Genomic DNA, 12,148 nt, shown 5'->3' with positions numbered 1-12,148 from the left:
CTCATTATCTGTTTTTATATCTTAAATTAACCCATTTTTATTAATCCATAACTTGCCACGTGGTTCATGGCTTACCAGTACCTTACAGCTCACTTGTCATGGTGGCAGCTGGTAGTGTCTCTATGCCTCAGCCTTCCACTTTGCAGAATTTTCCTATCTGCTTCTCCCACCTATACTTTCTGCCTGGTTACTGGCCAATCAGTGTTTTATTTATTAATCAATCAGAGAAACACATTTGACATATAGAACATCCCACAGCTGGTATCTGTTAGAAAAATTAAACCAAGATGTGGCAAACACCTTAAGCAAATCTACTCTAATGATTGAGATTGAAACAGTAATAAAAAATCATCTTCCAACTAAAACCCACCAGACTAGTAGTAGTCACTACTAGATAGAAATAAATCTTCCAATAACTAACACCAATGCTATTGAGCTATTAAATTAGTCCATTCAACAGAAATGGATGAAGTACTTTCTAAATATAGATATGAAGGAAGTGTCGTTCTGATGTCCAAAAAAGATTTATACAAAACAAAACATATGATCATTTAATAAAACACTCATATCTTTTTGAGACAGGGTCAGTTATGTCTCCCTGGCTATCCTGTAATTCACAATGTAGACAAGGTTGGTCTTGAAATCACCAGAGACTGCTTATGTCTGCCTCCAGAGTGCTAGGATTACAGACATGCTCCATCATGACCAGCTATTTGTAGATTCTTAATATAGTACTTTTAAAACCAATTAAAGAACACCTTAGATTAAATCATTCACAATGATCGTAGGTTTCTTTCCAGAGATGCAACAATGGATCAGGATAAGGAAATCTAAGAATGTAACGTATTGCATAAACGGCTTAAGAAATGAATCACAGTGTCATCTGGCTAGATGCCAAAAATACTTGGGACAAAAATTCAACCTCTTTTCATATCAATGAACACAATAGAAACCAACAACAGGCTTCATTTTTGAGATCCTAAACACTCCACAGAAACTTATTTACATCACAATGACAGAATACAAAATTACCACAAAACTCAGTTGCTTCCTTACATACAAAGAACACATTTACTGAGAAAGAAATTAAAGAAACCGAGTTCACTATTGCCTCAGAAATACGGTAAAATAAACTTAATAAAAACTTGAAGGACATCAATAATGAAAACTTCAAAATAATGAAGAAACTGAATATATCATTAGTAGATGGGGAAATCTTACACACACACACACACACACACACACACACACACACACATATATATATATATATATATATATATATATATATATGGATACCCAATATCGTGAAAATGTTTTCTTTAAAAACTTAATTGAGAGAATACAGGAGGACGGCATGGTCGAACTGGAATTGGGAAGGAGTGGGAGAGCAATGAAAGAGATACCATGATAAAGGGAGACATCATGGGGACAGCTTGAAGCTGAGTACTAGGGAAGTTCCCAGGGTTCCACAAGAACGCCCCAGCTTAGACTACTAGCAATAGTGGAGAGGGTGCCTGAACTGGCTTACCCTAGTGATCACATGAGTGAATATTATTATCTGTCATCATAGAGCATTCATCCAGTAACTAATGAAAGCACTTGTGGAGATCCACAGCCAAGCACCAGGCCAATCTCCAGGGCTTCAGTCAAAGAGAGAGAAGAGAGATTCTATTAGCAAGGGGCATCAAGATCATAATAGAGAAACCTACAGAGAACACCAAACCAAATTAGTGGGACCTCATGAACTTTGCCCAACAGCTTCGGAACCTCCATGAGACTGGACTAGGCTCTCTGCATAAGGCAGACAGTTGTGTAATGATCTGATTAATGGGCCCCCTGGCAGTAGGATCAGGATCCATCCCTGGTGCATGAGGTGGCTTTTTGAAGCACACTATATATGAAGGAACAACTTTTACAGACTTGATGCAGGGAGAGGGCCTTGGGCCTGCCTCTACTGAATGTACCAAGCTCTGCTGATTCCCCATGGAGGACACCTTATTGGAGGACGGAATGAATAGTGGTTTGGGGAGGGGAAAAAGCTGGAATGTGAGAGGAGGGAAGAGAGGGAGTACACGGTTGGTATGTCAAATTAATAAAAAAAAAATCCTTAACAAAAAAAGAAACAAGAAAAAGAAGAGTAGAGGTAAATGTAAGTATTAGAGAATAAAACATTTAGACTTAAAACATCAGACAAACACACATCAGACACACACATCATTTACAGTAGCAGAGATGACCCAGTGTCTCCATCCCAGTTCTCAAACATTGACAGCTACCACAGGCAGCACCTGTCGCTCTAACAAGTGAGAAGGGGAGTAAGGTGTCACCACTATAAGTGATATGCTAGCATTTTCTGGATGAAAATACAACATTTGAAATGCAGACATTCCTTTTTGACTTTGAAGATAGAGACAGACTTGACCTTTGCAACCCCAAAAAGCCTGTGACTGTGCATGTGTTCAAGAGAGGGGAGGACAAAGGACACACCCAAGTACCTCACATTAGACAGATCTCATACATCCTTCTCCTCACAGCTGCAGAGGTGTGGAGTGATCACATGCAGAGTATCTGAAAGCTGAACGAAATGGTTACATGGATACTCTCCCCACTGAGGAGTGGCACAAATATTAGAGACCCTGCCTCTGAACTAGGAGTCACACACTGATACATGTGACACTGGAAGACTCGAAAAGAGACTCGAATGAGCCTTGTGACTACTGAATTCATTGTGGTAGTCTGGAGTTTCTTGTCTTAGGACACCACTGTCTACCTCACAATGGCACCTGTGAAAAGAAAGGCTACCTATAGTAGAACAAAGTAAAGAATGTTGTTTTCAACTTGGCTTTCAGCCATGTAAATGGAGGCTAATTGGAATAAATTTAAAAATCTCACACGTTGCTACTATGAATACAGTGACTATTGAAAATCAAAATGTATTTTGCATCAGATCTTGGAATAAGATTGGGAGAAAAGGATGGAAGATCACAGCATTGCTCTGCCCATTCACACACCTATCACGCATTATATATCATGACATTTATATGAAAAATCCAAATACACTTACATCACATCCAGGGCAAACCTGAAATAGCTTTTTAAGTACATCTGCACTTCACTGCTCTGCGCTGCAAGAAGGTAAAAGACACAACCTGACACCACCGCTCCATGCTTGTCTTCATTCTGCTTCATTCTCCAAAAGCACTTGGGGTGAGTGAGGTTGGACATAAGGAGGGGGATGTTCACGAGCCAGAGGAAGAAATGCAGAGTGAGCATCAGGTCCTGCTTCCAAATCTCTAAGCCGGTAGTGTGGTCTGTGGATACAGAAGGGTTTATCAAATAGATAACCATGTATACACATCTGCTTTTATGTCTGCTGCCTACTGGAGAGATCACTTATGTGGCTGAGATGCCTTGCTCTCCAGGTGGCTCCACTACCCTGGAGAAATGTCAAGGACTCTCTGACCTAGGGCTCTGCAGGTGAGGTTCACAGCAGATGTACAAAAACATGGGTTGGAAAACAATCTGAGGACATCTCAGCCTTAGGTCCTATGACATCAGCTCATATCCCTGGGTATTGAGGTCCATGGGAGAAAGCAATGTTGGGCAGATTGGTCCCAGGACAGCGTCAATGAGTTATTTGTTTCAACACCTTTAGAAATGATCTCAGCAGAATGTATCAGAAGATGGACGGTTAGATGTGAAGGTAAAGAATTGAAATGACCCATGACAATCAGAGTTCATGTGGACACACTGTGTGTTCTATTCCCAAGTGCAAATAAGAGAGACTCAGTCTCATGTGTATGGCATCCACCATTCATAGATCATGAGCAGTATGGCCCATGCTACATCAGTCACAGAGACAAAATAACCAACTAGTATCCCTGCTCTCCGTTATGTGAAGCTCCAATGATCAGGTCAAATCCACAAATTCCTTGCCTTATACTGTGTCCAGAAATGCCCAGGCCATCATTCTCCATGAGAAACTAAGTTACGTATTTGGATATAAAACATGATCTCCTTCTCTGAATTCAGTTCCTTCTGGTGACCTATTTCTTCAACTTTATCCTTCATTATCTATTTGCTCATGCTTATCTCAAATCTGAGTAGTGACTCCAAAGCACCACTGTGTCCAGTAGCTTAGAACACATTAGTAACTGGGAATAAAGCCTGTGTTCAATGTGCAAGTAGTTTTTATTCCATTGTCATATCATAGAATTGTGGCTGCATTCTAGAATATGTATTGCCAGTGGGAGAACTCATTGATGAGTGTGGGCTGAGGAAACACCTTTAGATGATATGGACTATAAAGCAAACAGCACAAAAGCAGGGCAATTACATGGTGTGAGGATGGTAGATGTTATTTATTACTGGAGATGAGGTACACATGGCTGCTATTCTCTGGATCTTGTGGAATATTTAAAAATCAACATTTAACACATGCATGGCCCCCTGGTTCTGTGATGAGCTGTCTAAGACTGTGTAAGATGTGGATATAGACAGATGTGATGGGAGTAGATGTTCATATGAAAATGAGAAAATTCATGTTTCAAAACTAAATGTGTTGATCACAGCATTCAGAATTAATGCTTTCTTTCTACTAATTATTGTTAGTTTTTAAATCAGTGCATAACATAATGGGATTTAGTGTGGCATTTTCATAGGTGTATACAAGTGTACTTTACTGGTGGTTACTCTTTTATTACCCACATTTGTCATTCATTTTACTATTGATTTTTTTACTCAGCACAAGTAGCTGTGTTCTGAGTTCATGTCATATGTATGTATGTGTTTCATATGAGAGAATATGTGGTAACTTTGCACAATGGAGTGTTACTCTGCTATTTAAAAAATGACATCTTCAGCTGGGCAATGGTGGTGCATGATTTTAATCCCAGGACTCAAGAGGAAGAGGCAGAGGGATCTCTGTGAGTTCATGACAGCTAGGTCAACAGAGAAAGTTCCAGTTCAACAAGAGATACACAAAAAGACCCTGTCTCAAAAAACAAGACAAAAAACATGGCATCATTAAATTTACAAGCAAATGGATAGAACTAGAAAAAGAAACATCTTGACTCAGATAACCTAGCGCAATACGATAAATATGGTATGTGTTCACTTATGTGTGGGTATTAGCCATTAAATAAATGATAACCTACTTATAAACCATAGACGCAGAGAGCTTAGGTATAGAAAAAATCTCTGGGAAAATGCATGAATCTTTCAGAGGGAGAAATAGAGAATTTATGGGTGGAATGAGGGTGGGGGACAGGAATGGGGTGTCAGGTGGGCAGGGTGAAGAGAAATGGTCTTGAGGAAGGGAATCTGGGGAGAGATAGCTGAAATTGAGGAGCAGTTGATGGATGGTTTAGAAACCTAGTGCATTGAAGACTTCCTAAAATATATGAAGGGGATCCTCATGAGATCTCCTGATAATGGAGGAGACTGAGTCCCTACTGGCTTGGCTATATCTTGTTACTAAACAATGTAACAATAATCTTTTTTAATATTTACTTTATTGGGGGTGTGGCATTGAATTTGCAATATCCTCTAGGTATGCTGAAAGTCATACAGACCTGCTCAGCTCATCATTCACTCTTTAGTTAAAAATTTTGGACTATCTAACCATTATAGTTTCATCCAGTGGAAATAACAAATTTATATTTTCCCTTCACAATCAAATTTTTCTTTCATTGACTGATTAAATAAGAGTGTTGGGTAAAAGTGGAGATAATGGGAATTCAGGTTCTTTTCCCAATTACCAAAAGTTGTTTGTGTTGTTACCATTTGATCATTTAGCATGACAATTTTTCTGGTAGGTTTTTTATGAAAGACTAAGAAATCACACTCTTAATTTTGTATGAATTTTAATTTTTATTATTTTTTATTTTGTGTGTATATGTGTGTGTGTGTGTGTGTGTGCATGCAAGCACGAAATTTGTGTGTAAATACAGACACTTAAAGTGAGGGTGTGGAAGTCAGAGGGTAGTTCTCAGAATCTATTCTCTCCTGTCATTGTGGGATCCTGGGGTTGGTCTCAGAGCTTCAGGTCTATCTGTGTCTCTTGTCACCAAGACATCTTGCTGGCCTTGGAATAAGTTTTTAGTACATCTGCTGTTGTTACTAAGAATTGAAGTTGATCAGATAAGATGGCAGTTTAGAAGCCATGCTAGAACTAGCAAATGATTCTAGTTGGGGAAACAAAGGGACCAGGAATATTTCATCACTCCATCAGCTGCTTCTCCGGTCCCTAGGATATAATTACTCAATATCCCAGTATCCATAGTTTCAGTGCTCATAGCCAACAAGAGTCTGAAACTATTTAATGGAAAAATCCCAGATATAAGTCATTCGTGAGTTCCAAGTTATTGTCATTTTAAGTAACATGATAAAATACTGTGTCTTTTCATTCTTTCTTACTTGAGACATGAATAACTTTGTCCAACATGTCCATATTGGACAAACTACCCACTAATTAGCGTCTTGGCTGTCAGACTGACGGTCATGGCATCTGAATGCTTATGTTCATGTAACACTTCAAGGTTTTATTTGAGAAAAATCAAGGTGGCTGACAGTTCCTCTAGTCGTCAATTTTTCTTTTCCTCTAGTCACCAATTTTTTAATGTGGTTGTATTTGTAGATTTTCTGTTCTGAGAATTCTAATTCCTCTCATAAAGGAAAGTGTTTAAAACTACATAATAGTTATGTTAGAATTTTTACTGAAAAATTAAGGAAACCACAGTCTCCATTTCACATTTAATTTAATTATTTTTCCCATTTTTTGATTAAGAAATTTTCTACTCCCCCTACATACCATCCACAGCTCCCACCTCTTCCCTCCTCCCACCCCCAACCCTCCCTCCCAAGCCATCCCCTATCTCCATATCCTCCAAATCAAGGTCTCCATGGAGAGTCAGCAGAGCCTGGCACACCCAACTGAGGCAGGTCCAAGCCACTCCCCTCCTCACCAAGGCTGTGCAAGGTGCCACAGAGCAGGCACTGCGCTCCTAAAAGTCTTCCCATGCACCAGGGACCAATCCCATTTCCCCTCTCTGTTGTCCCCCAAAGAGTTCAAGCTACACAATTTTCTCCCATATCCAGAGGGTCTAGTCTAGACCCATAAGGGCTCCAAAGGTACTAGTCCACAGTTCATGGGTCTCCACCAATATGGCTGGTCATCTCTGTATGTCTTCCCATCATGATCTCCCCATCCACCCCCACCCGAGGAATCCCTCCTCTCTCCCACTGACTGGATTCACGGAGCTCAGCCTGGTGTCTGGCTGTGGAACCCTGCATCTACCTCAATTAGTCACAGGGAAAAGTTCATATTGATCACAGGGTATTCACAACACCGGTCACCAGAGTAGACCACTCCAGGCACCCACTCCATCACTGCCAGCAGTCCAAGGTGGGGCTATCCCTGTGGATTCCTGAGAGCTTCCCCGGCACCCTGCCTCTTCACACTCACATGATGTAGGGCAAGGGATGGCAGACTGCAGCCTATAGCTTTGGAGAGGCTAGCTGACAGGGAGAGACACATGGATTGTCCAGCAAAGGAGAAGTGGATGGGATCTGCATGAGCAGGCTAGGGGTGGAAGGGGTTATGGAGGGCAAGGAAAGGGGGTGAGAACAGGGAAATGGGAGGGTCGAGCTGGAGTGGGGACCATGTGGGAGAGCAGGGAAGGAGATACCATGATGACTTGAAACTTTAAAGGACTTCATGAATGAGAAAATTGTCTCTGGCAGAAATGAATCCTATACTTAAATAGTATTAACTAGAAACTATGCCTTATATGAAAATAAAAATATGGATGTTTAGACTAGTATCTCATCTTTTATTGAAAATTCAAAATTCAAAATTACTGATTATATTCTCTTAAAATGCCTCCAGCATTTTATCCTCTGTATTTTATGTAAGCCACTGTGCCCTATGTGTTGCCCATACAGTACTGGCTGTGAGGTCATTTACTACAACATGGTTAACCTAGCAAGTGCCAAACCTTTAATGAAAACTGATTCTCCTTCTGGAGGCTTTCACAGTTCAGTAGTTTCTCAGTTAGCCATGGGGATTAAGGAGCCACTCCCATCTCCATTCTTGGTTAAATGGATTGCTCATCTACAGGCTTTGTTCTGGCAAACAGAGCGGTATTAGTTCATGAGTACTGCAGTCCAATTTGGTACAGAGATATTGTTTTGATCAGGTGATCCCTAACCTCTGATTCTTGAAAACCTGTTCTTGTCTTCCTTCATGGTGGTCCCTGAGCCTATGTCAGTGGGTTGATATATATTTCCAGATGTGGCTGACCATTCTACTGTCACTTAGTCTCTGCACTCTGATGACTTCTGGGTATCTGTGTTAATGACTGTCCACTGCACAAATGTGCTTCGCTAATTAAGTGTAGAGTTGCACTAACCAGGGGATATGAAGATGAATTTAGAGGACTGTTTGATACCAAGTTCACTTAGATAATTAATTGGAGTGATTTGCCCTTGGGGATCTTGGCCAAAATATGTCACCAGGCATGTATTGCTATCTACTGAGCACACCTTAAATCCAATAAGAAAGTAATTGGTTACCAATATAACATTTGTGCCACAACTACAGATAAGGCATATCCTGCCTTGCCAGTTGTTACCATATCTAACCTGTAGAGGGTTACTTTCATTTTTATGTTGATGACTTTGATTTTAATTCATTGTGATATAAATTTAAATTTTCTAAAAATAAAAAATAAAATCAAACACAAAAAAATCCACAACCCCTCAACTATGTGTGAGAATCATGAAACAATTACCCTTTCCATGATAAAATTGCTTACTTTCTTGATCTCTTTGAAGCCTTATACATATAACCACGGTTATTATTCATTCATGTACGTAACAACCATGTGATGTCTAGGAGCTAGTCACATTGTCTTCTCACACTGATAGACGAACTTGGTTTTAGGATACATATGACTGAACATGGAACATATTATGGAGTTCTAAGAGCTAAAGTTAAACAGCTAAGTTCAGACTCCAAACAGGAATGCAACAATAACAACAAATGTCCCATATTGTATTGAAGGAATTGTATAAGGCATGTCATTCTCAAAATCAGTCTTTCATGAACTCACCCATTTATTTACTGATATTCTTTTTCCAGCATGATTGTAACACAGAATTAAAAATTTGTATCTTCTTACGAAAGATGGATAGACCCCATGATCCTGGAACATTGAGTATAAAAAACTTTCACTGTGTCGTTTATATTCTGAAATGGATGGAGGAAGAATTGTCTCTTAGAATCCACTACAGACAACCTTAGACATCCTTGCATTGTTGTTACAATACTTTATTCTTTATCTAAGCCATGACATAGGCTGTAATTTACTAAAGAAACCAAATAATGTGAACCCATCCACAGTTTACCTATTCTAATTTGATTACTTCAAAAAACAACCAATTTCTAAAGAAGAATTACAGGATACCAGGGATTAGATTATTATTAAAACCTGAGGTGAGACAAAATAATCTTCCTCAAGATACAAGAAACTGGATGCAAGGTGACAGTTAATGCTGAGTGGTTTTCAGATAGGAACCCTCTCACCATCTGTGTTCAGTGATCTACAGAGAAGCTGCTGTAGTGTTCACTAGGGGAGGAATACCATTTGCATTTTGTTTTATTGTTCTGCAAAAGAGCCAAAGTAAGCTTTTACCATCGTATCATGGAACAAAACCCAGAGACAACATGATCTCAAATAGCAAAAATCATGAAGTAACACCACTGAAGTCAGGAAGAGGACGGAGATGCCCACTATCCCCACTCCTTTACAAAACTGTGGTTGGAGTACTACCTGGAGAAATAAGGCAAGAGAAGAAAGCCAAAGGGGGCACACAGAGAAAAAGAAGTCAAACTATCTATATATGTGAATGACATGATGCTATACATTAGAGATGCCAAAAGTTCTACAGAAAAAAAAATCTAGAAATTATCAACTGATTCAGCAATTTGGGCAGATAGAAAATCAACTTGCTCGAATAAATATCTTTTCAATACACCAATAACAAATGCACAGAGAAGAAATTCATAAATGTGCTCCCATTTAAAGAGTCTCAAAAACTATCTAGTAATAACTCTAACCAAAGAAGTGAATATACTCTATGATGAAGACTTTAAACCTCTTCAGAAAGAGACCGAGAAACACAATAGAAAACAGATATTCCATGCTCACAGACTGGTAAAATTAACGTTGTAAAAATCACTGTTTTACCAAAAGCGATTTGTAACAGCACCCCAATCAAAATCCACATCTCCCCTTTCACAGAAACAGAAAAATATTATCCTAAAATTCATATGGACCTCAGACAAAAGACCCCAGATAGTCCAAATAATTCAGAAGAAAGAAACAATCCTGGGGTATTATTTTCCAGATCTTATGGTAAATTACAGAGCCATAGTAATAAAAATATTATTCACTGGCAGGAAAACAGACATATTGGACAAAGATGTCACAAACATATGCGACAGAAAAAAACAAACATCTTCAACTAATAGTGCTGAGAAAACTGGATGTCCACATACAGAAGAATGAAGTTAGACTATTGTCTGTCACCTTACATAAAAACAAACTCGAAATTGATTAGAGACCTAAACCTGAAACTTCTAGAAGGATGCACAGACAGTACCCCACATGATATTCAAACAGGAAAGGACTTTCTGAATAGGCCTCCATTAACACAAGAATAATTGCCAACAGCCTACAAGTGGGATTTCATGAAACTAAAGCTTCTGCATGGCTAAAGGAACAATCCACCAGATGAAAAGAAGTCCCACAGTATGGCAGAGAATCCTTGCCAGCTAGATATCAACACAGAATTTAATATCCAGAATATACAAAGACCCAAGAAACAATAGTCAAAAAAAAAGAAAAAGAAAAAATGACCAATTCAAAAATGTGGGCCTGGGAACTGTACAGAGAGTTACAAAAAGAAGAAAAAAATGCCAGGAAACCTCCAAAAAGATCATCATGCTTAGCTATCAGGGAAATGCAAATCAAAAGAATTTTGATAGTTCATCTTACCTGTCACAATGGCAAAGATTAACAAAACAATGGACAAGAAATGGTGGTGGTAGTACAATTCTATTCAAGCCATGGAAACCTCAGGGTGTGGAGGTAAGTTGGGAGCAGGTCTCCTGTAGCTGGACTGTTAAGGTAGAGGAGGGCAAGAAGGATAGTGAACCTCACTTAGCTATGTCCTAGTCCAGTAATACTGATTCATCACTATCAAGGAGAAGTCATTGTTTGCACAATGATTCACATTCTACTTTGTGCATAGTTTTCATTGTGATCACCACTACATTAACACACATCATAGCTACAGTGCCACACACACACAGTGGAGTCACTGACTTAACTGATCACCATGCTTTTGGAAACAGAGCCCTTCTCCTAACGTCTTGACTCAGTGTTTGGAGGGATAAAAACCTAGATGTATTTCTAAAGTATTATATTTCTTTATGGCACTATGTTCTCAGATACAGATAATTAGTGGGTGGACTCAATGTTATGGGATTGGCCATATGATGACAATTCATTGGTTCATGGTGGTTAAAAGAATATTACAGAAAGTCAAAGTTCAGATTCAAAAAGAAAACTTGATTTCTGCATTAACATGAAGTTGAACATTTGGAAATCAATTTGGTAGAACCATTAGTTTCATCAGAAAGAGACACAAAGTGTTTACAGAAGAGCATGAACGTAATATTGGCATTCACAGATACATCTGTAGAAAAAGGAACGTTCTGTAACTCCTGGAAAGCAAAACTAGGATGGAGGGTCTCCAGTTCTACAGAACATGGTGTCTGCTATTGTGACTTGATCAGACATACCATGGGACCTTTATGGCCCTATTCCCTTTTGTTTACCATGGCATCATCTGGTATAAAAAAGTTTGTATCACCATAAATGGATTAACCATGAGCAGTCAGTCCCTTGGTTCACACTTGTGGCAGAATCCACTAAGAGTATTTCATGTCTTAGGAATTGTTCTCTATGGTCTTGGATAAAATCATACTGCTTGTGGCTGGAGAAGAGTCTAAAAAAAATATTTTTATGCATACTGTTTGTTATTCTGAAAGCAAAGCCTCAGATTCAATGCCTGAGGG

At 39.1% G+C, this 12,148-nt stretch overlaps 1 protein-coding gene across 1 annotated transcript in view; it reads right to left on the bottom strand.

Annotated features, from left to right (window-relative positions):
* LOC131893939 (vomeronasal type-2 receptor 116-like) overlaps positions 1 to 12,148 on the bottom strand; it is a 64,235-nt gene that overhangs the window by 15,308 nt on the left and 36,779 nt on the right. Inside the window, exon 2 of the mRNA XM_059244086.1 lies at positions 3,068 to 3,314. Within this exon, the coding sequence (XP_059100069.1) occupies positions 3,068 to 3,314 (247 nt within the window). The remainder of the gene's footprint in view (positions 1 to 3,067; positions 3,315 to 12,148) is intronic.

This window comes from Peromyscus eremicus, chromosome 1 (genome assembly GCF_949786415.1).
Source record: "Peromyscus eremicus chromosome 1, PerEre_H2_v1, whole genome shotgun sequence".
NCBI lineage: Eukaryota > Metazoa > Chordata > Mammalia > Rodentia > Cricetidae > Peromyscus > Peromyscus eremicus.
The sequence above is the reverse complement of the archived record's forward strand: the minus strand, read 5'-3'. Positions and strand labels throughout refer to the sequence as shown.